Below are 27,163 nucleotides of genomic sequence, written 5' to 3' on the forward strand. Positions count from 1 at the left end.
ACCCCTTCCAGAAAGTTAATAACACATGTAAAATCACATTTATAATTTTATAACTTTCCTTTCTTTAAAAAGTATTGGAGGGAGCTCCAGTCATACAACTAGCTAATGGCTCAGCCAGAACTAGAAATCAAAATTATAGCTAATTTCATCAGTTCACAAATCTCTACTCTCTCACATGATCCCATTCTGAAGGTTCTCTGTTAATAATAAAAAAATTACTGATTGTTAAGAAAATCCAATGTTCCTTAAATCCAAAGGCACACAGTACAGAATATTTTTATTCTGTTCATAAATCTACTTTATAAACCTCTAGTTTATTATGACTAACACTGATGCTAACATTCGAGTTGGCTTTTTAGAAATCTGGCAGATAGTTCCTCAGTGCTATCCTGGTATTCAGGATTTAAATTCTATATATTTTTAACATGAAGTAATTTAGAATACATAAAAATACTTACCTCCAAAACTCAATATGTCAATAGTTCAGAAACTTTCTCCCAATTCCTAATTATGCCATATCAAAATAAACTCTTAGCTCATATTCTTTAAAAAAAAAAACCTTTTAAAAAAAGTCATGTGTTTATAGGATTTTTTTTGATGTTGAAAATGGCAAAAGTGCTGGAAATAATTTTCCTTTATTTAGCCCCAGAAAAGGTGGGCAATAAAGAGGGTTAGAGATGTTATGAATTAACTACAGGAAAAAGGAAGACAGGAAAAGAGAAATAGAGGTGGTGGTGGAAAAGTAATGAGCCTTCCAAAAACTTTGGTATCACAGCCTCAGTTTTCTTTCATAAAAATCTATTTTATTTTTGTATCCTTTACTAATTTTGGTCAATAATGATTCAATTAAAAATATCTATTGAGTAGCTGCTATGGTCAAGGCATCTGCAGCTAGGCACTAAAGGGAATATGAAGATGAGCATTACAGTCTTGGCCCTGAAGAAGCTTTTAATAACTTGTCAAGTACCAGCTATAGAAAATACATTAAAAAATACAGTGAAAATAATATTAGATTAGCTATCACAGGGCTTAGCTTCTAGTCTTAGCTAAATTTATTAACCATATAATCTTTAGAAAATCACATTCTCTTTCTGTTTCAATTTCTCCAAAGATACTTTCTGTCTCACAGGATTTCTTTTTTTTTTTTTTGAGGCAGGGTCTTCCTCTGTCTCCCAGGCTGGACTGCAGTGGCGCGAAGGCAGCTCACTGCAGCCTTGACCTCTGGGCTCAAGTGATCCTCCCACTTCAGCCCTCTCAAGTAGCTGGGACTACAGGCACAGACTAGCACACCTAATTTTTAAATTTTTTGTAGAGACAGGGTCTTGCTATGTTACCCAGGCTAGTCCTCCTGGCCTCAAGTGATCCTCCTGCCTTGGCCTCCCAAAGTGCTAGGATTATAGGCGTAAGCCACAGAGGCTGGTCTCTCACAAGATTTTCTTTTTTTTTTTTTGGTGGGGGGGGATGGAATCTCACTCACTCTGTTGCTCAAGCTGGGGTGTAGTGGTGTGATTTCAGCTCTCTGCAACCTCTGTCTCCTGGGTTCAAACTATTTTCCTGCCTCACCTCCTGAGTAGCTGGGACTACAGGCACACCCCACCATGCCCGGTTAATTTTTATATTTTTAGTAGAGACAGGGTTTCACCATGTTAGCCAGGCTGCTCTTGAACTCCTGGCCTCAAGCAATCCACCCACCTCAGCCTTCCAAAGTGCTGGGATTACAAGTGTGAGTCAACAAGCCCAGTTTCTCTCACAAGATTTTTATTAAGGTTATATACAATAATCTCTCAGCAATGCACAAGGGAAAAATGGTCTTAGTCCTGGTCTGAAAGATGTCTACCTCCCCTCATTTTGTTTCATTCCTTGTTTCTTGTCACATAACTTTTATTTTGTCTTTTTGTTTAAAAGTATATATTAATACATATTCATAGTAGAAAATTTTGAAAAGAAATGCATAAAGAAGAAAAATATCATCTATAAATGGAATACCCCAATTCAGACAACCACTACTAATACTTTGATTTTCCAGTCTTTTCTTCTTTCAGTTTTTTCCCTAATGCGTCTCTCACTCTCTTGATCAATCAATACTTAATCATACATAGGTAACCACAGATACTATACTGAATATACAGCTTATGCACTAAGTCATTTTATGGTCTATCAAGTATTTTCTCATTTCATTATTCTTTATAATAATTGTTAATGGTTTTGTGATATTATATTATACAGATATATAAAATCTCATTTAACCATTTTCCTAATGTTGGACAGTTGTTTCCAACAACTTATTTGCTAATATTAATAATGCTGGTGTGACAATCTTTGTATGTGAATATTAGCTACTTTCAAAATTATTTATTTAGGGTCAGTTAGTTAAAATGTGTGAACACTCTAGATCTTAGGAAATATACTCGCAAACTGTTTTTCAGGAGGGTTAGTAGTAATTTACATTCCCATCAGTAGTAGCTGACAGTGTCTGCTTCATCAGCACAGAGTATCACTATTTAAAGATACATACACACTGGGCAAGGTGGTGCACACCTGTAATCCTAGCACTTTGGGAGGCCAGGGCAGGTGGATCATGTGAGCCCAGGAGTTTGAGACCAGCCTGGGCAACATAGTGAAACACTGTCTCTACAAAAAAAAAAAAAAATTAGTTGGGTGTGGTGGCACATGCCTGTAGTTCCAGGTACTTGTGAAGCTCAGGTAGGAGGATTGCTTGAGCTCAGGAGATCGAGGCTGCAGTGAGCCACAATTGCCTGGGTGACAGAATGAGACTCCATCTCAAACAAAAAAAACAAACAAACAATAAATAAATAAATAAAAAAAAATACACACACACATACACTCTCTCTCTCTCTGTCTCACACACACATACATGCAAAACTTGGTGATTAGTTTCCTAGTCCTGTTATAACAAATTACCACAAACTTAGTGGTTAAAATAATACAAATGTGTCATCTTACAGTTCCATAAATCAGAAGTCCAACATGGGACTCTAGGGCTAAAATCAAGGTGTTGGCAGGGCTGGGTTCCTTTCAAGAGGTTCTAGAAGAGAATCTGTTTCCCTGATTTTCCAGCTTGTAGTGGCCACCTGCATTCGTTGGCTCAGGGCCCCCTTCCTCTGTTTTCAAAGGCAGCAACTGCAGTTGCTGGAAGAGGCAAGAAAACACTTCTCTGACTTCTTCTTCCTCAAATCTATCTACCTTTCTCTTTACGATTTTCCTTTATTTTCATGCTTGGAAAAAATATCTTTCCCATGTGGAGATCAGATAAATACCCCCATATATTGTTTCTCAGCTAAATATTTAACCATTTTGTTTATTTGAATTTATTTTGATACATCATATGACATGAGAATATAAAATGGTCTTTTCCTCCCAAATAGGTAGCCAATTTGCCTGTAGTAGAGATGATTAACTATTACCCAAGGGTCATTCTGTTTTCCTTCTAGTTACAGAGGACCTTAAGTTTTTGCAGGAGTAAAAGCACCCCTCACAGATAGCTGGGGCCTTGTCATTACTAAGTTCAGGCCAATGAGATTAGAGCAGGAGGACCTCAAGGTCACCTCCATGAAGACAGAACTGTTCTCCCTGCTCTGCTTCTTCCTGTGGGTGCAAAGTGATCACTGTGCTGATGAACTGGCTGTTGACTATACTGTCAAGGTCATCTCCCTGGGGAGAAGGTAACAAGATATAGGGAACCCAGGTCCCTAGACAACCTCATAGATCAGAACTGCTACCTGCCCTGGCCCACCTGCTTACTCTGGACTAATAATAAGAAAGAAATACTGTCTTGTTTGAACCACGCTATTTTGAGATCTCCTCATTATAGCAACTTAATTTGTCCTCTAATTGAGAAATTAGCTCAAGAATTGGGGTGCTGCATTCACAAAGGCACAACATATTGGCACTGACTTAGTTGTCAGGCTGTAGGCAGAAAAGGCAGGTGACCTGTGGCCGCAGCAAGACCACTGCTTGTGATGACCTGGGATTTGCTGGAAAAAAATCAGAACATTACTCTGTTTCTTGCTCCTTACTGAGTTTAGGATGGCACAAGAGAGATATAAAGAATTAGCTGGTTTGCAAGCAGAGATGGAAGGGACAAGAGCTCTGCTAAGGGAGTTTCTCTGCCTGAGGCCTGCAATATAAATTTAATGAGAATCCAGAAATTTGAAGCCTCAGGTTGCTTCTGAATCCAAATAGCAGGAAATAAAATGTGCTTCAGAGCCAGTCAAGCAGCAAAAATTAGGTTAAGGGTGATATTTTCCTTCCTAGGCCTACGTTTTTCAGATGGCATCAAGGTGGCTACTACTAAATTGAGAAAATCTGGGATGGGTACCCAAGCTGGTAAAGGAAAGACGAGATTCAACAGGTATAAGAACCATAAGCAGAAGGTGAAATATTTTGGCATGGCTACATTTCCATGGAACCTACCTGATGTAAATAGACCAAAAGACTATTAAGCATTTGAGGGAAGCGTATTGCCAAGATACTACAAAACACTTCTACCAAGGTTTAAGACTGCTTGATCCCTAAAGTAATCTTCAGGTTCCCAAATCAGCATCAAGCAGAAAGTGAAATGTCCAACAACCACTTCAGGTGTGGTCACTGGGAATAAAGAACAAAAAAAGAGCCTTCCAGAGGACAAAGCCAAAAGCCACAAGCGATAATCAAAGAAATTACTCTCAGAAAGCCACAAAGATCTGATAGAGCCCAGAGATTCTGGATTTTGAGTTGGATGCACTAACTGGACAGGACTTTGAGTTTTCTCCATTGAAGAAGGATGAATATGTTCTCTGCATGGGAAGAGGGGAGCGCATGGACACATGGAGGCATCTGACAGCAGAGACTCCTGTCTCTGCCTATTTATTCTCCCTTTCTTTGTTTTGGCATGGCGTCCTTGAGTTTAACTACATATATTGCTGCTGAGCTACTTTTCCAACCTCTCTTCCAGATCCATGTGGCCAAGTTTTAAGTCTGCAACCAATGAGATATGGCTAGAAATGACACAAACAGCCCAGGCATGGGGGCCCACATCTGTAATCCCAGCACTTTGAGAGGCCGAGGCAGGCAGATTACTTGAGGCCAGGAGTTCAAGACAAGCCTGGCCAACATAAATAGCCCCATCTCTACTAAAAATACAAAAATTAGCAGGGCATGGTGGCAGGTGCCTGTAATCCTAGTTACTCAGGAGGCTGAGGCAGGAGAATTGCTTGAATCCGGGGAGTGGAGGTTGCAGTGAGCCAAGATCATGCCACTGCACTCCAGCCTGGGTGACAGAGTGAGACTCCGTCTCAAAAAAGAAGATGCAGTCACCTGCCTTGGATATCCCACTTCCCCTCCAGTGGGCTGGAATGACAGCATGATACAGACAATAATATCACCCTAGGAGATGCTGGAGCAACAACAGAGAAGGGGCTTAGGTCCTGGAGGACCTTTCAGAACAAAGCTGCCTACTTCCCCTGAATAGCCCACTATCATTTAGACCAGGGGTGTCCAATCTTTTGGATTCCCTGGGCCACACTGGAAGAAGAAGAACTGCCTTGGGCCACACATAAAATATACTAACACGAATGACAGCTGATGAGCTAAAAGAAAAAAAAAAGTCACACAAAAAAATCTCATGTTTTAAGAAAGTTTACAAATTTGTTTTGGGCCACTTTCAAAGCCATTCTGGGCCGCGTGCATGCCACAGATTGGACAAGCTTGTTTTAGATTGTTCCTTGAGAGAAAAATGAACTTCTACCTTATTGAGTCTCAATATTTTTGGTTTCTTTGTTACACAGCTCAGTCTGTACTTTACTGATACTAACATATACATATGCTGTCAATAAATGTTGACTGTTCAATTATAAACTTAAATGATGAAATCTGAGAATCAACAATTGTTAGCCATGTCTACTATGTCCATTTTTCTATTCAATTTTCAAAAATGCTTATGTTACTTATAAGTTATCTATTATATTTGCAACACATATTTCTCCCAGTTTGCATTTCAATTTTATAATCTGTTTTGAAGCATAAAGCTGGAAAATGTTGTCAAAATGTTAGCTTAACTCTAACCTGAAAACCCAAATCACAAATCTTTCCCTTTGTGATTTGTGTTTGTTTGTTTCTGAGACAGGGTCTTGCTCTGTGGCCCAGGCTGGAGTGCAGTGGCACAATCTCGGCTCACTGTAACATCCGCCTCCCAGGTTCAAGTGATTCTCATGCCTCAGCCTCCCAAGTAGCTGGGATTACAGGAATGCACCATGCCTGGGTAATTTTTGTATTTTTAGTAGAGACGAGGTTTCATCATGTTGGCCATGCTGGTCTTGAACTCCTGGCCTCAAGTGATCCACCTGCCTTGGCCTCCTAAACTGCTGTGATTACAGGTGTGAGCCACCACTTTCATTGTTTTTATGCTTGGGAAATAAAGCAATGTCTTTAAGATTCATTTTCCCTTATCCTGTCTCATTTTAAATACACAGCTCTCCAATCCATCAGGAATATGTTTTAATGCATGGTGCAAAGGATTCATTTTTTTAAACTAATATGTAATGAATTTGCAAAAATACATAAACTTCTATTTAATAAAATATGATTTTTCAAATAATCCTACTGATTTTTTAAATTATATGTTAAATTGTTATCAACATCTGCCTCTAGCATATTTTGTTCCTCTAATCATTTTGTTGCAGATAAAGTTGTAATTGTTTGTCCCTTTGGTATTAAGGGGAAAACAAATCTAAGGCAAATCCTTATTTCAAAGAAAAGAATAAACATTTGCAATAGGTTTTGATAAATTTCAACTCAGTCTACTTTGAAAATTCTATCCATTCATGATTGTGATGATATACAGGAGGGAGAGAGAGGATTATGAGCAGGAAGGGGCATGCAGGAGACTTCTGGAGTCTGGGCTGAGTGACGGCTACATGGGTATCAGTCTGATGATACACATGTATGTTGTATATACTTCTCTGTATGATGCACTGAACAAGAAAAAAGTCAATAAAAAATTCATAAATGACATTGTGGGCCCTTGGAAAAAACATCTCAGAAATAACCATATTTCAAAAACAACAAAAAGGTTAAAAAAAGAATTTTCCAAAACTCTAAAGACAATTTTACACACCTTTTTTTTTTTTTTTGGAGACAGAGTCTCGCTCTATCGCCCAGGGTAGAGTGCAGTTGTGCAATCTCAGCTCACTGCAACCTCCACCTCCCGGATTCTCCTGCCTCAGCCTCCCGAGTAGCTGGGATTACAGGCAAGCGCCTCCATGCCTGGCTAATTTTTGTATTTTTAGTAGAGACTAGATTTCACTAGGTTGGCCAGGCTAGTCTTAAACTCCTGACCTCAGGTGATCCGCCCACCTTGACCTCCCAAAGTACTGGGATTATAGGCATGAGCCATCACGCCCTGCCTTTACACACCTTTTTACGCCCTTTTTTCCCCTCTTAAATGCTTATCATGACTGGTTATCTTTTCTTACAAATCTTTCTTATCTGAAGTCCATCTGACCACTATGCAGAAATAGTGATGAGTTTTACTTGCCTTGAGTTTCCTTGAGTTTTAAGAGTCAAATTAAGGCAAATAGATTTATTAAATAGAGGCTAATCCTTAATCTGCTTTAAAATAAGACATTAAATGTATTGTGTGATTATATTGTAGGATGGACAAGCATAAAGCTATTTGCTTAATCAATTACTATTTAAAGTGAAGATGGGAGGTAGTTTTCAAATTTAAATGAGTATAAGACTAGGGAACTAGGAAAGTAGTTCTCAAATTTAAATGAGTATAACACTAACTAAAAGAGCTTGTTAAAACTGCTCATTCTCAGGGTTCACTCAAGAGCCTAACTACGTGGGACTGGCTTGGGGCCCAGGGATCTGTATTTTAATAAGCAGGTAGTCTGTGAATTATATTTTAGAAGACACTGATATAGGGGAATCTGAATCTTTTGTATTTTACTGAGAAGAGTCTTAGCTCTTAAATCTACCAATTGCTCATTTTTACATCAAAAGATTTACATTCCTATGCTGGGCAAATTTATATATAACCCTTCCTTCTCTTTACTTTTCTTATTATTAAGGCTCTGAGGTGGTGATTTTAGTTTTACTTAGCTAGTGCTTTCAGTTAAAAAGGTAATATAGTCTAGGTGCGGTGGCCCACACCTGTAATCCCAGCACTTTGGGAGGCTAAGGTGGGAGGATCACTTGAGCCCAGAATTTGAGACCAACTCAGGCAAAATAGTGGGACTCTGTCTCTACAAAAAATTTAAAAACTAGCCAGGTGTGACGGCACATGCCTGTAGTCCCAGCTACATGAGAGGCTGAGGCAGGAGGATCCCTTGAGCCTAGGAGTTTGAGGCTGCAATAAGCTATGATCACACCACCACACTCCAGCCTGGGCAACAGAGTGTCTCCAAAAAAAAAAAAAAGGTAATATATGCACATGGTAAAAATATTCCCAAAAGTTCCCCTTCCTGTGTCCATGTGTTCTCATTGTTCAATTCCCACCTATGAGTGAGAACATGCAGTGTTTGGTTTTTTGTCCTTGCGATGTATACATATGTAACAAACCCGCACATTGTGCACATGTACCATAAAACTTAAAGTATAATAATAATAAAATTTTTAAAAAAATTCCCAAAAGTAGTAAAAAATAAAAAGTAAATGTCCTTTCCACCTCAGACTTCTACTCCTCGGATGCTCTCCCCAGAAAAAACCAATGATACCCTTCCCATTTTTTTTCTAAGTAAGAATATACCAAACATAATATTCTAAAGTTTGCCTTTTAACTCAACAATATACTTTGGAGATATTTTCATATTAGCACTTATAGGACTTTTACTTCGTTTTCACAGTGCAATTTGATTCCATGATATACTTGCATCATAATCAGTTGTCTGCTGAAGGCATCAGGGTTACATCCAGCCTTCTGCTATTACAAGCAAAGCTGCACAAACATGGTAATTCTTGCAAACTGATAGAGCTTTATATGTGGGCTAATTTTCTATAAGTGCAAATATAGGTGTAGGTTAAAGGACATGTATATTTGAATCTGGTAAATACTGACAAAGTGCCCTCCAAATAGGATGATGCCCCAAACTGCTCACACATCAGCACAGCCTGTTTTTCCCCATATCTCAGGCACAGCACATTATCAGTTTTTTTCGTCTTTGCCAGTAAATAGACATCTGTCTGCTATTTTAATTTTCATTTATTTAATTACAATGAAAGTTGAATATTCTCCTGAGTTCTCTCGAATTCTCAAGAAAGAATTCTCTTGAACTTCTCTTGAGTTTATGCCATTTATATTTCAACTTCTGTCATTGCTTGCTCATATCCATTACCTATTTTCCTATTGAGTTGCTATTTTTCTTATTGATTTCAAAGAACTAAGGAATTACTCATTTGTCTTATTGTTGCAAATATTTCCCAGTTAACTTATCTTTTGATGGGGATGGCATTGAATCTATAAATTACCTTGAGCAGTATGGCCATTTTCATGATATTGATTCTTCCTACCCATGAGCATGGAATGTTCTCCATTTGTTTGTATCCTCTTTTATTTCATTGAGCAGTGGTTTATAGTTCTCCTTGAAGAGGTCCTTCACGTCCCTTGTAAGTTGGATTCCTAAGTATTTTATTCTCTTTGAAGCAATTGTGAATGGGAGTTCACTCATGATTTGGCTCTCTGTCTGTTATTGGTGCATAAGAATGCTTGTGATTTTTGTACATTGATTTTGTATCCTGAGACTTTGCTGAAGTTGCTTATCAGCTTAACGAGATTTTGGGCTGAGAAAATGGGGTTTTCTAGATATACAATCATGTCGTCTGCAAACAGGGACAATTTGATTTCCTCTTTTCCTAATTGAATACCCTTTATTTCCTTCTCCTGCCTAATTGCCCTGGCCAGAACTTCCAACACTATGTTGAATAGGAGTGGTGAGAGAGGGCATCCCTGTCTTGTGCCAGTTTTCAAAGGGAATGCTTCCAGTTTTTGCCCATTCAGTATGATATTGGCTGTGGGTTTGTCATAGATAGCTCTTATTATTTTGAGATACGTCCCATCAATACCTAATTTATTGAGAGTTTTTAGCATGAAGGGCTGTTGAATTTTGTCAACGGCCTTTTCTGCATCTATTGAGATAATCATGTGGTTTTTGTCTTTGATTCTGTTTATAAATTGGAAAAAACTACTTTAAAGTTCATATGGAACCAAAAAAGAGCCTGCATCGCCAAGTCAATCCTAAGCCAAAAGAACAAAGCTGGAGGCATCATGCTACCTGACTTCAAACTATACTACAAGGCTACAGTAACCAAAACAGCATGGTACTGGTACCAAAACAGAGATATAGATCAATGGAACAGAACAGAGCCCTCAGAAATAACGCCACATAGCTACAACTATCTGATCTTTGACAAACCTGAGAAAAACAAGTAATGGGGAAAGGATTCCCTATTTAATAAATGGTGCTGGGAAAACTGGCTAGCCATATGTAGAAAGCTGAAACTGGATCCCTTCCTCACACCTTATACAAAAATTAATTCAAGATGGATTAAAGACTTAAACGTTAGACCTAAAACCATAAAAACCCTAGAAGAAAACCTAGGCATTACCATTTAGGACACAGGCATGGGCAAAGACTTCATGTCTAAAACACCAAAAGCAATGGCAACAAAAGCCAAAATTGACAAATGGGATCTAATTAAACTAAAGAGATTCTGCACAGCAAAAGAAACTACCATCAGAGTGAACAGGCAACCTACAGAATGGGAGAAAATTTTTGCAACCTACTCATCTGACAAAGGGCTAATATCCAGAATCTACAATGAACTCAAACAAATATACAAGAAAAAAACAAACAACCCCATCAAAAAGTGGGTGAAGGATATGAATAGACACTTCTCAAAAGAAGACATTTATGCAGCCAAAAGACACATGAAAAATGCTCATCATCACCGACCATCAGAGAAATGCAAATCAAAACCACAATGAGATACCATCTCACACCAGTTAGAATGGCGATCATTAAAAAGTCAAGAAACAACAGGTGCTGGAGAGGATGTGGAGAAATAGGAACACTTTTACACTGTTGGTGGAACTGTAAACTAGTTCAACCATCGTGGAAGTCAGTGTGGCAATTCCTCAGGGATCTAGAACTAGACATACCATTTGACCCAGCCATCCCATTACTGGGTATATACCCAAAGGACTATAAATCATGCTGCTATAAAGACACATGCACACGTATGTTTATTGTGGCACTATTCACAACAGCAAAGACTTGGAACCAACTCGAATGTCCAACAATGATAGACTGGATTAAGAAAACGTGGCACATATACACCACGGAATACTATGCAGCCATAAAAAATGATGAGTTCATGTCCTTTGTAGGCACATGGATGAAACTGGAAATCATCATTCTCAGTAAACTATCGCAAGGACAAAAAACCAAACACCGCATGTTCTCACTCATAGATGGGAATTGAACAATGAGAACACATGGACACAGGAAGGGGAACATCACACTCTGGGGACTGTTGTGGGGTGGGGGGAGAGGGGAGGGATAGCATTAGGAGATAAACCTAATGCTAAATGGCGAGTTAATGGGTGCAGCACACCAGCATGCACATGTATACATATGTAACTAAGCTGCACATTGTGCACATGTACCCTAAAACTTAAAGTATAATAATAATAAAAAAATTTAAAAAAACTTATCTTTGACTTTGTTTTATAGTATATTCAATCATAAAGATAATCTAAATTTTTACATAGTCAAATATATTAAGGCTTTCTTTTATGGCTTCTGGGACTTGTGTCTTAATTGGAAGGCCCTCTCCACCCTCAGATTCTGTAAAACAGTCATGTTCTAATACTTTTATGATTCATTACTTACATGTAAGTCTTTGATCCAGCTGGGATTTACTTAAGTGGTAAGGGAGGGATCTAGGTTCTTCTTCCTATTTATTCAGATAGCTAAACAGCTGTCACTAAATCATTCACTAAACAATTCACCTTTTTCTGTTAGGGTTATTTTAAACATAATCCTGCCAGGTGCAAAGTATTTCACAATGGAGTATATTTCTAGAAAATCTATGTTTACTAGAGCCAAACTATTTAATACATGTTGGTAAACATTAAGTATTGTTAATATTAATGAAAATTACACTGAATTGAAAGATAATGTGGCATGTGTTGCACATGTTTACCTATGTAATAAACCTGCACATCCTGCACATGCATCCCAGAATGTAAAATAAAATTTAAAAATATACATGGCATGTGTTATGGGAATCACTGGATACACCTATGATTAAGAGTAGATACAACTTACTGTAAGTTCACCCTCCAGAAGTCCTTAAGTTGTTTACTGGGAAAGCAATATAATAATATTTCACACTATAGAATAATAGCGCTCATTGCAATAGGGTGATGGCTTTTACAATTTTTTGGGGTATTATTTGGTTCTAGATCATAGAAGAAAAAATGCTTTATAATTTATTATTCCAAGTTCCTTATTTATCTAAGATGTTATAAGAGAAAAGTGGCAAAGTAATTTTTTCCTGAATTTTCATCGGTACTATGCAAATAAAATAAATACTGATACTATATATAAGTAGAACACCATTAGGAAGAGCTTGTCAGAATGCTGCTATTCTCATGTCTTGATACTTAAGGGAGCTAAGATACAGGAAGTCAAGGGTGCAGGGGAGCCATTACAAAAGGCTGGGTCAAAGGCTCAAAAAGCTCTGAGTGAAACAAGGCCACAAAAACGTAGACTTGTAAATGCTTGTTTCAACACTGGCTTTCCCTGGAACATCAGATGGAGACTGAAGCTTAAAAGTGATGGCTATACACCTGATTTGTTGAAAATACATGTTCCAATTGTAGCATTTTCATTTTAACAGCTGCATCATGCATTGTTAATAATACTGCTTAAAAGATATGCTTAAAGACTACAAAATGAAGTCTTATTTCAAGGGGTTAATACTCCTATATTCTTTATAGATGAATGCATAAGATTGAAAATTCAATTTATACACTCTTTTCATGAAAGATTCAATCTCTGAACTTTTTATTTCTACTTCTTACCTGTTCTACATTTGTTTACATTTATTTATGAATTGTTTCTTTTTCATACCACCTTCTCCAACAAGATGGAGAGTCAACTGGGATATGAGACTGGAGGCAAGTAATAGTATGGATGGCCCAAAACAGAAGAAAAACTAGCAAAAATATTAATAGGTATTTTTTTTGAGATGGGGTCTTGCTATGTTGCCCAGGCTGGTCTCAAACTCCGGGCACAAGAGATCCACCTGCCTCAGCCTCCCAAAGTGCTGGGATTACAGGTGTGGGCAACTGCACCTGGCCTTAACAGGCATTTTAAAAGAAAGCAGTGTTGAATTTAAGCTTACATGAAAATCTGTACTTAAAATCTGTGGATGCTTGAAAAAATACACCTCTGGGTGTTTGAAAAATTAAGAGCATCTCAAATACAATAATGAGACGTGTTAAAATCTAACTCAGAAGGATGGAAAATTATGACTAGCTTTCCATAGGAACCTAGATGATTGTCTTATCTACCTTTTCAAATATGAACCCTTGTACTCTAAATTTTCTAGAAAGAGAACACATTTTGAAATTCAAAACTGAACATTTATTTTGAAACTGAAAAATTCTGTTCCAAAAAGTCAACATCTTGTCCCTGAAATCCACTCTCCCCCACTTCTATGTTCCCCATCCGTTAATGGAATCAACAATTTCAGAGTTCCTCGAGTGAAACTTCCAGCATGTCACCTCCCATCTCTTTTTCTCACACTTCCCCTCAGGTCCGTGCCATCCTTTCCATTCCCCCAACTTCCCACAGCATGGAATCATTCTGGACTCCTTTCTCTTACTCCCCACATCTGGTCCGTCAGCAAATGGACCAGAATATAATCAGAATATAATTACATTTTGAATATTCAAGATGATCAGAATTTGACCACTTCTCACCACTCCCACTGCCACCACTATGGTCCAAGCCACCATCATCTCTCACCTGGTTTATTGCACTTGTTTTCCAACTTTCCTTACATATGCCCATGACCTCAAGCTTCAGTCCATTCTCAAAGGAGCAGGCGAGCACCATGGCACTCTCAGCTCAAAACCTCCAGTGGTTTCCTAGCTCAGAAAAAGCTAATGAGCTGACATGGTCTTAAAGAATCTGGTCCCACACTCCCACTACCACTCCATAACTGCTCTGACCTCATTTGCTACCTGCTCTTCTCATGCCACACCAGCCTCCCTGCCAGGCATCCCTGTCCCTTTTCCGCCCTGAACTCTTGCGGTTCTCTCTGCATAAAATGCTTGATTCCTAGATACTGCATCATCCATTACTTCTGTCAGGTTTTTATCCCAAAAGGTTATCTTCTCAGTTAGGTTTTTCTTTCTGAAATCTCACCATCCTTCCCTCCCTTTTCATATCCTTCTTTCCTATTTTGTTTTACCCTCCATAGCACATACTATATATTTTACTTATTTATCTAGTTTATTGCTAGTTTCCCTGAGTGGAATGAGACTACATCACAAACATAGTATGTAATGTAATGTACATTACATAGTAAATTACTATGTACTATGTAAATGTACTATGTAATGTACTATGTAATTTACTACATTACATAGTAATTTTTATCTGCTTTGTCTTCTGTCATATTTCCAATGCCCACAAAAGAGGGCGGCACATAGTAGAAGCTCAGTGAATTCTGTTGAATGAATGAATGACCTAATAAATGAACCAACAAAAGAATGACTCCAGCTTGGGGTACCACTGTATCTTTCCAGGTCTTCTGCCAGGAATCTCTACGCCTTATTACCAAGCCTACATATCTCAATCTGTGGTGAATATAACATAGGTCTGATACTAGTGCTCCTCTCATTAAGAGCCTAAGGGGCTTTCCACTATCCAGTGAGGAAAGTACATTGTTAATAATATAGAATGGCATCAAGACCCTTCAGAATCAAAATATCACCTTCTAACCTCATCTCTTTATGTCCCATTCTTACACCTTAATCTGTAGACCAGTATCTCCCGAACTTGAGTAATTTATGGGTCCTTCTGAAAGGGAAAAAATTTCTCAACGACTCTCAAGGTCACATTCAAGGACCCCAGTCTGGGAAAGACTAAATTAAGAAATTAACATCCTGGTGAACAAAAATATCTTTTTATTGCAGATTATTACTGGTAAAATAATACTGTATCATAACCAATATAAAAACAAAATTTAAAACCTTTGTATACCTTACACTCCCTAAGAATAAATCCATGGTCCCAGTTGCAGAAAGGCTGCTATATACAAATAAGAGTACCTATCCACCCCAGAAAAGGCCTATGCTTACCTGCCTCCATGGCTTCATTCTTGCTATTCCCCCATCCTGGAATACCCTTCCCCTGACTATAGTTACCAACATTCTACTCACCATTCAATGCCTAGTTTAATTACCACCACCTTTATGAACTCCTCTTTTTGATATCCGCAGCCAAAACTTCTCCTAGTCTCTTGGGGCAATTTTGTATTTCTTCTGTAGCATTAACTACACTATTATATAAATAGTATGTTATATTATTATACTTACAAATGGTATGTTATACTATTATTTTCTCATGATTATTATTGTTCCTGGATAATATGAAGATTAACTTGCTCTTTTTATTTCCATAACAACTAGTATAGTGTCTTCCATATGGCAACTAATAAATGTCAATTAAATTAATCATCATATAGAGTAAAAAAATAAATGCTTCTATAAATATGACCCTTTACTGATCTTCTTAAAAATTCATACACATAATAAAATGAAAAATGGGGGAGAAATGGTATTTACAGGATTTACCTTCTTTTAAGCATTAAGTCTGATATAGGTATGCATCTTAGACCAGTTCCCAAAACCATAAGGAAGGATGTCAGGAGCACAGTTATCCGGAGACCTAAAATGAAACAAAAACATTGAAATTATCTTGATTTTCTCCTAAGTCCAATATTAAAAATAAAGATTATTTTTAGTCAATCATACTGACATTATATGCTAATATTACGGCTTTTCTGTATAACTTTAAAAATAGGAAAAAAAAAAAAAAAACCTAGGAACCCTACATGCTGAAAATGAAATGATGGGCTGGGCATGGTGGCTCACACCTGTAATCCCTGCACTTTGAGAGGCCGAGGTGGGCAGATCACCTGAGCTCAGGAGTTTGAGGCCAGCCTGGGCAACATGGTAAAACTGTCTCTACTAAAAATAAAACAATTAGCCGTGTGTGGTGGCACACACCTGTAATCCCAGCTACTCGGGAGGCTGAGGCATAAGAATTGCTTGAACCTGGGAGGCAAAGGCTACAGTGAGCTGAGATCACACCACTTCACTCCAGCCTGGGCGACAGAGTGAGACTCTGTCTCTAAAAAAAGAAAAAAGAAAATGAGATGATTCTAACTTTAATAGAAAATAGGAATGTTCATAACAAAGATAGAGGAAGAAGTTCTATTAGCTCTAATTTTTCAAAAGGAATGTCTAAAATGTTCCGTTCAGATATAATACCGAAAAATATGGCAAATAATCTTAAAAGACTAGGTATTTTAGTTTTATATTTCTAATAGAAAAATTTGAATTTTCAAATGTAAGCTGCTAATAAAAAAAAACTCTCAACTGTCCCTAAAAAGTATTTTAAGGTGATAGATTATTGCCTTAACTTTTCTCAAAACTGACAACTAGGGAACTACATATTTTATAATCAAAACAAGCTAAGGTTGTTGAAGGGTCATAGGAAGCGGTCCTTTAGAACTCTCTGATTATTAATAGAATCACAGTCTTTATTTTTTTCTTGATTTATCTGATGGTTTTCATTATAGAATAATGCTTAATAATGTTAAAAAATCATGGCTTAGGACTTTAGAAGACAATGTGGATCAGATAGATTTTTCCCCCTGTATTCCTAACACAACAATTACTTTGAAAATGTGTGTCAGTGGTTGCTCACACAGAGGGCAAAATATACAAGTATAAAAACAAGATAATCAGAAATAGACAATAGTCTAGCTATGGCAGAATAATCTAACAGAACTCTATCTTCCTACTGTTGGAATGCTACGCCTCTGTTAATACTAAATTAACATATCTTACTGTTTGTGGCAGCCACATCATACAGGTGGTTCATACAAAGTCTACGGCAAAGGTGGCCACATTGCTTGAAATTTTTCCCAAATCCAACATCACCTTGAAACCACTTCACACAGAGAATAGACATAAACTGATTAATGTAATATTTCTTTTTTTCCAGGGTGCGCTCTCTCTCTCTCTTTTGGCAGAGGGTACATGGTTAAATGCTTGGTTTTTAAAGAGCTACTCTGCTTGAACAAAATTGAAAGTCAACAAGACTATAATTATGCAGATCAAAGATAGCAAAGAAAATAAATTTGAGATCCAGATCAGGCACACATGCTATGTTAAGGATAATTTGTGATATGAACTGAATTACTTTATAATATTCTTATATAATCTGGATATGATTAATACAATTTACCAGAAGGAATACCATAGGGAACTGTGCTTCTTGGTAACAAGTAATGCATACATACTGCTCATTTACTGCTTCTACTAACAGAATATAGACTTTAAAAATCACATTATAGCCATAGGAAACAGAGTGCAATTAATGAAACATACATACACGGTCATAAATATCCTAAAATCACAAAATGTTGCTCTTATAAGGATATACTGGGTACCCTACGAGATACTGAATAGAATTTTTATAGGTTGGGGACCACAGGCTTACATTCTACATGATATTTACTTTTTTCTAAAGAGTTTGTTTTTGATTAAGGTAAGCAGACACCAAGCAAGCAGTGAGGCACTGTTTATGGCCATATGGTCCAATAACCAGGCTTCCTGTTGTTACTGCTGAAGGCTACCATACTTTACTCAGTTATGCTTTTTATCAAATATTTAACAATACAACAGCTAATATAAACTTTTAAGAGTAAATAAATTGTGAAAAACTGCTTATTAAAGCAACCTCTGGCCAGGCGCCGTGGTTCACGCCTATAATCCTAACACTCTGGGAGGCCAAGTTGGGAGGATCCCTTGAAGCCAGGAGTTTGAGATTAGCCTGGGTAACATAGTGAGACCCCATCTCCACAAAAATACAAAAATGAAAAATAAAGCAACCTCACAAGTACAGTGTGGTGGCTTTCTTGTGTATTTTTAATAGCTGCCAAGTGTTGTTTAATCTATCCCAGCTGATGATCTTGAATAAAATGCTTTCTTCATGTCACTCACATCTTGACAAGGCATGACTCTATAATTCCATGTAATCAAAAAGGTATCAGCTCATCAAGGGAAAGGAGTTATGAGGACCCCAGGAGAATAGCCTAGTATAGTTTGGATATTTGTCCCCACTCAGGTCTCATGTTGAAATGTAATCCCCAATGTTGGAGGTGGGGCCTGGTGGGAGGTGTTTGGATCATAGGGACAGATCCTCATGAATGGCTTGGGCCATCCCCTTGGTGATGACTGAGCTCTTGCTCTGAGTTCACAGGAGATGAGATCTGGCCCTTTAAAAGTGTGTGGCACCCTCCTCCCCGACTTTCTCTCTCCTGCTCCTGCTTTTACCAAGTGACGTGGCTGCTCCCCCTTCACCTTCCGTTATGATTGTAAGTTTCCTGTGGCCTCCCTGGATGATGAGTGAATGCCAGCACCATGTTTCCTGTAAAACCCGCAGAACCATGAGCCAATGAAACCTCTTTTCTTTACACATTACCCAGCCTCAGGTATTTCTTTATAGCAACGTAGGAACTGCCTAACACATTGGCTTCTGAGACATATAGGACTGTTATATAAATAGACCCCAAGTGATTACAACAGTAATAGGATGTAAGTGCAAAAGCCATCTGTGAACAATTTCAGAAAAACAAACATCATTGAAAATAAAAATATTTCTTTTCAAACATGGCATCCAACATTCAGAATGCTTCCTTTCAACAGATGCGATAACTCCTTTTGCTGGGGACCCATTGAGTGTAGGAATGGAAATCTCCACAGCAGATGTCTAAAGAATCAGGCTGCAGAGTTGACTAAATCCCTCCCCCACAACCCACACACCCATAGTGGAAGCATGGAAAATTAGCAACAGGCACAGAGCTCACCTGGTAAGACCACCCTTCCCTGGCTCCACACTTCCGTCAGCTGAAGTGAAGATGAGCTCTGCTGGCTCTGGGGCAGATCCCCTTTTCCCTGCTCATAACCCTCACAGCCTTGTCACCCCAATCTGCCTTGGAGATTGTCAGAACTAATGACATCATGCCTGTTTTTCCTCTTTAAATCAGACACAAAAGATTCAAGATCCACAGGTCATCTTTATCCTGATAATGGCTTTATACATCCCCTAATGAGACCTCATCTCTGCCTCCTACCTCCTCAACTCCAGAAACCTTCCTCTGTGCCTTCTGGAGTGCTCAGGCATAATCACTGGAATCCCTACCTTCCTGAAGCTCTTCTCCAAACATTCTCTCTACCTTCTTACTCCCAGAGAAATCCCTTACATTGCTTTCCCTGCCATTTCCAGATCATTCCTACTCTCTCTGCCCACAAGTTACTTGGTCTTTTTTCTCTCCATGCTTTTAAGGATTTCTCTTTATCACTGGTTTTAAAGAAGTATGACCATGATGTGCCTTGGTGTAGGATTCCTTATGGGTCTTCTGCTGGGATTCTTAAATTTCTTAGATTTGTGGGTTTATAGAAGTCATTAAATTTGGAAAATGTTCTGCCATTATTTCTTCAATTTTTTTGCCCCACTCCCATCTCACTCCATGCTCTCCCTGCTTACTTCTCTCTCGTTTCCTTCTGAGACTCCAATTACATGCATATTAGGCCACTTAAAATTGTCCCACACCTGACCAATACTCATGTTTTTTGTTTGATCGTTTTTAGTCTTTATTTCTCTGTGTTCCATTGTGGACAGTCTCTAGTGCTATATACTCAAGTCACACTACCTTTTCTTCAGCAATATCTAGTCTGCTGTTAAATCCTGTCCAGTATATTTTTTTCATCTCAGACATTGATTATATTTTTCATCTTACACATTGATTACATTTTTCGTTTCTAGAAGTTCAATGTTGTTCTTTTTCTGTCCTCTTTGTCTCTCCTTAATGTGCTCATGCTTTCTTTCTTCTATCTTCTTGAACATTTGTAGTATGTTTACAGAGGTTTTTCCATTCCAGGTCTTGGGAACATGAACTATTCCCAGCCTGTGTGATCCTGGGGAACTGTTCTGCCTGCTCTTTTTTGGCAGTCCTTCCTCCAGTCTTGGCTAATTTCCTCACATGTATCCTCTGATCAGTTTTCTGCTGAAGACTCAAGAGGAACACCCTGCAGATCCAGAACATTCTCTGTGAAGTTTCCTCCTCTGTTGTTTTCTACCTTAAGAATTCTAGCTATGTTGGCCTCTTTGAATTCTCACCTCCACCTCCTCAATTCAGGAAAACTGCTGGGCTCTGACTGAGCTCCCCATTTCTGTACTCCTGCCTGGAAATTCTCTCTGGATGGTAAACTGAAGCAGTCATAGGGATCACTGCCCTGTCCTGCCCTGCCTGTTGCCCAATGTTTGAAAACCATTGTTTTACATATTTTGTTTTGTTCTAATATTTATTTATTATTATTTTTTAGAGATAGGGTCTCACGATGTTGCCCAGGCTGGTCTTGAACTCCTGGCCTGAAGTCATCCTCCTTTCTCAGCCTCCCCAGTAGCTGGGATTACAGGTGTGCCATGCCTGGCTCCTGATATTTATTTAGTTCCATATATTTTGATTTCTTATTTTTCATTTTTAATTAAGATAGAAGGATAAATCCAGTTCCTGTTACTCCATCATGGCCAGAACAGCCTTTGGTCTAATTTTTTTCTGACTAACACTCACTGCTCCTTGCTGCGGTTGTCTACAGACCACCACACACCTGCCTCCAGGTCATTCGCCTTCACTGCTTCAAGATGTCTTGGCTCATTATTATTCCTCAGGACACTACTCCTTTCATAAACTTGGTGATTTCAATATCCACTAGATGATCCTTTCAGTATGCTGGCCTCTCAGACCTCTGACCTCTTGTTCCACGGTCTGAGGTATGCTCTTTGCCCTACCTCTGCCATCCACGCTTTTGGTTATACTCTGACCTTATCTTTACCACAACTGCATCCATGTCATAATCTCAATTTCTCTTTTTTTTTTTTTTTTTTGAGATGAGGTTTCACTCTTCGTCTGGAGTGTAATGGCGCGATCTCAATCTTGGCTCACTACAACATCTGCCTCCTGGGTTCAAGCGATTCTCCTGCCTCAGCCTCCTGAGTAGCTGGGATTACAGGTGCCCGCAACCAGGCCTGGCTAATTTCTTGTATTTTTAGTAGAGAGGGGGTTTCTTCATGTTGGCCAGGGTGGTCTTGAATTCCTGACCTCAGATGATCCACCTACCTTGGCCTCCCAAAGTGCTGGGATTACAGGCCATAATCTCAATTTCAAGTACCCCATTCCTCAACCATGGCCTCCTCTCTTTCCCATTAATTCCCTCTAGTAGTCTAACAAGAACAAATTATTGATTCAATACGGAATGACAATTTGGGAGCTTGCTACTTCTTCTCAACCACCTCATGTGTTTCCTTTGTCCTCCTTAGATTCCATGGTCCATTGTCAGATTGCTCTCTACCTAACCCTCTACTCTTGGCCTATACTTTGTCAGTCCTATTCACCCGGTAAAACTGCAACTCTGGTTAAATCTCTCTGCCAACTCTGCCCATGCCTGTACTTGCCCAGCAGAACAGGCTGGAGGGAAACACACAACCATGCTGACTGGTCTCACTTCAAATTAATGATCAGTCACTGACAGCAGGCCCTCAGTGCTACCCAACAATCCTACTACAATTTCCTAAACCATGTGTTCTCCATTTTTCTATAAAACAGTTTCATAATTAATCCTCTCTCTAGTAGCTGTTCCCCTATTCTTCCTCATCAGGGGATCATTTTGTTTCTTATTTTTTCTGAGGGGAAAAAAGCAAAGATAACTTCTACAAGCTCCTATCATCCACCATCTGCGCCTGTATGTGTATACTCTATCTTCCTTCCTGTTACTACTAAAGAATCAACTGTCAATGCTTCTATCTAAGGCCAACTTGTCTACCTGTGCCCTACAGGACCGCATCCCATCTTGCCTACATGGCTACAGCAGTTCCTCCCTTTCCCTTCGGCATCAACAATTTCCCCCTTTTTATGGAACTGTTAGGATGCTGCATTAATAGATATGCTTTAATATCTCTTACCAAAAAAAGAAAAAAACAAAACAAAACCCAAACCTCCTTAGTACCCACATTCCCTCCAGCTACTGCCCATTTCTCTGCTGCTCTTTATGGCATAACTTCTTGAAAGAAATGTCTACACTCACTGTCTTTGATTCCTCTCGTTGCATTTTATTTCAAACTCACCACATCATTCAAGGGAGATGATTCTTTTAAAGGACACCAAAAGATCTCGATGTTGCTAAATCCAGTGCTCTATTCTCAGTCCTCACTAGCTGGTTCCTTCTTATCTCCCCAACCTCTAAATGTTGGAATGCCCCAAGGCTCAGTCCTCTACTCCAGGGAAGCTCCACCCTTCTCCACAGGTGATCTCACCCAGCCCCATGACACTTTTTATATATTTCTTTTTTTTAACCAATAAGAATGAGCTTGAACCAGCCCCATGACTTTAAATACCATTGTAGGCTGACAACTCCCAAATATACTGCACAGGCCTCTCCCCTTAACTCCATACTTGCATATCCAATTGACAGTTTAATCTGTCTACTTGGATATCTAATAGGCATTTCAAATCCCTGATCTCCATGCCATCTGCTCCAAAATTGCTCTTTCTACCATCTTCCACAACTTAGTAAACTGAAGCTCTATTCTGCCAATCAGTAATACTAAAAAGTTGAGAAACAGCTTAGACTCATCTCCTTCCTTCACGCTCCACATCTCATCCATCAACAAATACTGGTGAATCTACTTTCAACACATATCGGCAATCTAACCACTTCTCAAATCTTCCACTACTATCACCTTAGTCAAAAGCCATCATCAGCCCCCATCTGGGTTATTCTACTAGCCTAACTTGTCTCCCTGTTCTGGCTCTTGTCCTAAAGACAAGAGCACAGTCATCGTTTTACTCTTCCACTTAAAGCCCGTCAATGGAGTGAGCCCTCCTCACTCGATAATGGCTGAGACACCATTTAAGAATGACTTACAGGGCCCTGTATCTCCTGGCCTCTCACTACCTCTCTGACCTCATTTCCTACCACTGTTTCCCTCACTGGCTCTACTCCAGTCACAAAGGCCTCATTGTTCTTTCTTGGATATGCTAGACAAGTTTGGAATCTTTATCTTTGATGTTCCCTTTGCCAGAAACAGTCTTCTCCAGAACTAACATGTCAGGTGTCATTTTTCCTTCAGGTGTCTGCTCAAATACACCTTATCAGTGACGCCTTCCCTCAAACCCTATGTAAAGTATAATACCACTCTATCATATTCCCTTCCTCCTTTACCTTGCTTTATTTTTCTCCAAAGCAAGTATCAATATTACCAGGTGACATACTAAATATTTACTTTTCTTGTTTGCTGTCTGGATCTCCTTACTAGGAGGAGGGTCTGTGAGGGCCATATCCCCAATGCATGGAACACACTGGGTTGCTATCTCCTTGAAACTTTCTTTAGTTAGCTTTGAGGGCACACTTGGTCTTGGCTCTACTATCTCTCTAGCTAGTCCTTTTCTGTCTCCTTGCTGGTAAATGAAAAAGGATGGGAAGCTACAAACCCATTTTAGGAAGACAGCCAGTCTTCTATGCTAATCAGGCTGGGGCTTGAGGCAGAACAAAGGCCAAACAACCACCTACCCTCCAGGGTGCAAGACATTTTAGTGCCTTGCTTGAGCCTAGGAGTTCAAGACCAGTCTGGGCAACATGGTGAGACCCTGTCTCTGCAAAAAATGCAAAAAACTAGCCGGGCTTGGTGGTGAGTGCCTGTAGTCTCAGCTACTCAGACGCTGAGGTGGGAGAATCACCTGAGCCCAGGGACGTTGAGGTTGCAGTGAGCCAAGATCACACCACTGCACTCCAGCCTGAGTGACCAAGTAAGACTCTGTCTCAAAAAAAAAAAAAAAAAAAAAAAAAAAAGATATTTTAGTACCCAAGGATGCCAGAAGCAAGAAAGAACTTGCTTTCTACGTGCGTAGATGGAACACCTGTAGCAGGAAAGCCAACATATTAAAGTATATTTGCTTTCTTCCACTAAAAATGAAACCTACTTCCTAATAAAATTTGAAAATGTATTTTTTATTGCTTCAACCAAAGGAAAATATAAAATTGAATTCACCATATAGTCACAAGAACTACTGAAGAACTAAAGTGCCATATTTTATAAAATGAACAGGTAGTTTCTAATTTATCCTGCCATGGACAGTAGGTACAATTATAATAAGAAAGGTGCAAATTAACATTTTTCTACCATAAAAATCAAGGTTGGCTAAATTTGGGGAATAATATTGAAAAATACTCCTGATAAAAATAAAAAGAAACTACAACACAGCATTTTCCCCTGAGTTTAGCCAACTTTGTTAAGGGAATGACCAAGGAATTATCACAGATTGGAGGAAACTAAAGAGAAATAACAACTAAATGCAACAGAGGACCCTAGACCGAATCCTGGAACAGAAGAAAAATACATCAGCGGAAACAAATAAAATCTTTTTTCTTTTAAAAAAAATATTATTGTAACATTGATTATAGGTAAAGCACTTCTTTGGGTTTGTTTGTTTGTTTTGAGACAGGGTCTCATTCTGTCACCCAGGCTGGAGTGCAGTGGAGCAATCATAGCTCACTGCAGCCTCTACTTCCTGGACTCAACTGATCCTCCAGCCTCAGCCTCCCCAGTAACTAAGACTACATGTGCGTGCCAACATGTCCAGCTAATTTTTGTATTTTTTGTAGAGTTGGAGTTTCACCATGTTGCCCAGGCCGGTCTCTAACTCCTGGGCTCAAGTGACCCACCTGCCTCAGCCTCCCAAAGTGCTGAGATTACAAACGTGAGCCACTGAGCCCAGCAGAAACCCAAAGAAAATCAATATTTAGTTCAAAAGCAAACAACAAAAACCCAAAGAAAATCTCCCTTTGGTAGGAGAAGCCCTTCCTCAGCATCTAGCACACATCCTCTGCAAAAGTATTTGCTCTAGCTGGAAGTTCTACAGCAGTCAAGACACACCCATTCAGGGCTGGATATCTTTGTTAGAAGGTTCTTCCTTGTATTGCTTTGAGTTACATTCCTTTGTAACTTGACTCAGTCTAGTTCTTCCTCCTATAACAATACATAAGTCTAATTCCTCTTTTACTTGATCTTCGCATAGTCTATATCTTGCCTCAAGTTTCTTTTTGAAGTGTGATATACCCAAGTTCCCTTCATTTTACACATCATGATTTTTATACCCTTTATCATTCTTGTCGCAGAACCTTTAAAGTTCTGCAGTTTGTCAAATGGCCTTCTCAGAATCAAGTTCAGAACTAAACACTAATGTAGAGCCTTTCAAACTATTTCGCTTCTTGTTTTGGACACTATGCTTCTATGCCTAAACTGTCCTTTCTTTTTTAGCAGCTACATTACATTGTTGATCATTAAGGAATTCACAATCAACTATTCCTTAGTCTTTTTCACATGGATTCCAATGAAGGAATTCCAGTGAAGGAGGAGAGAAGGAAGTATAACTACTAACATCACCCTGCTATTCTATTCTCTTAATAACCAACTAATTTTGAGTGCTAACTACATGCCAGACAATTGCAATTCTATACCTACCTACATTTGACTTTTGCTGAGGTCTGAATGTGTTCCTCTCAAATTCATATTTTGTTTATGTATTAATTTTTCTGAGACGAGTCTTGCCCTGTTGCCCAGGGCGGAATGCAGTGCTGCCATCACAGCTCATTCCAGCTTCGACCTCCTGGGTTCAAGCATCTTCCCACCCCAGCCTCCCAACGTGCTGGGATTACTTGAGCCACTGTGCCCGGCCTCAAATTCATATTTTGAAATCTTAACCCTGAAAATGATGGAATAAGAAGATGCAGCCTTTGGAAGGTGATTAGGTTATGAGGGTGGAATCCATGTGAATAGGATTACTGCCCGTATAAAACAGACCTCAGAGGGATCCCTAACACCTTCTTCCATCTTATGTTATAGTGAAAAGACCACTCTGTAGGAAGCAGGCCCTCACCAGACACCGATTCTGCCTGAGCCTTCATCTTGGACTTCCCAGCCTCCAGAACTGTGAGAAATAAATTTCTGTGTTTATGAACTACCCAGTTTATGGTATTTTGTTATAGCAGCTCCAGTGGACTAAGACAACCTTCCAAATCTGACTAAACAACTCGTTGCAACAAAACTTATAAAAGGTTGAACAGAAACTGTACAAAGTAACTCCCAGGCATGATTCAATTAATAAATATAAAATCTTGCACAACAGCCTGTTGAGGGTACACTGTCACTACTAATCATTTATCCATACTTACGTGGTAAGTATGCCTTGATTCTCAGCCCTATGGCTTTTTTTTTTCTTCTCAGAGAATCACACTGGCAAGTGGTAAAGTGAGATGTCCAGGGTACCATTCTAAGCAAGCATCTTCACTCATCTGCAAGCTTTAATTGAAAGTCACAAATCTCTACTGAGAAAGCCATCTAGTCACATACACACATTTTAAAGCTGCCGAGCACCACCTTCCTGAAACCAAAGTGTCAGATCTGAGTTTCCCAATAGCTCTTCCTGGGCTGGAGTCATCTATTATACAAAACGAACTCATTATTTCCTTACATATGGGCACCGTCAATCTATTTTCCGACCTTTCATCCTCAACATCCCCAAATCCCTTTGAAGTCAAAGCATCAGTCATTTTTGTCAGGTGTAAAACACATACACTGCACGTGCACGGGGATGCTCTGATGTTCACAATGCGTAAAAACTTGAACATTTAGAGATCGCTTAAATCCCTGGTGTTGCATAAAGGGCCTTGATAAAAAACATAAATATTTGCAAGGTAGCCTTTCCATATTTGTCGCTTTGGGGACGGAGGTTTCCT

At 39.0% G+C, this 27,163-nt stretch overlaps 1 protein-coding gene across 3 annotated transcripts in view; it reads right to left on the reverse strand.

Moving 5' to 3' along the window:
* SLC49A4 (solute carrier family 49 member 4) overlaps nt 1–27,163 on the reverse strand; it is an 83,653-nt gene that overhangs the window by 55,864 nt on the left and 626 nt on the right. For all 3 annotated transcript variants that reach the window (XM_002813214.5, XM_054551399.2, XM_054551398.2), the window contains exon 2: nt 15,872–15,965. In XM_002813214.5, coding sequence (XP_002813260.1) covers nt 15,872–15,965 — 94 coding nt within the window. The remainder of the gene's footprint in view (nt 1–15,871; nt 15,966–27,163) is intronic.

Source organism: Pongo abelii, chromosome 2 (assembly GCF_028885655.2).
Source record: "Pongo abelii isolate AG06213 chromosome 2, NHGRI_mPonAbe1-v2.0_pri, whole genome shotgun sequence".
In the NCBI taxonomy this organism is placed as follows: Eukaryota; Metazoa; Chordata; class Mammalia; order Primates; family Hominidae; genus Pongo; species Pongo abelii.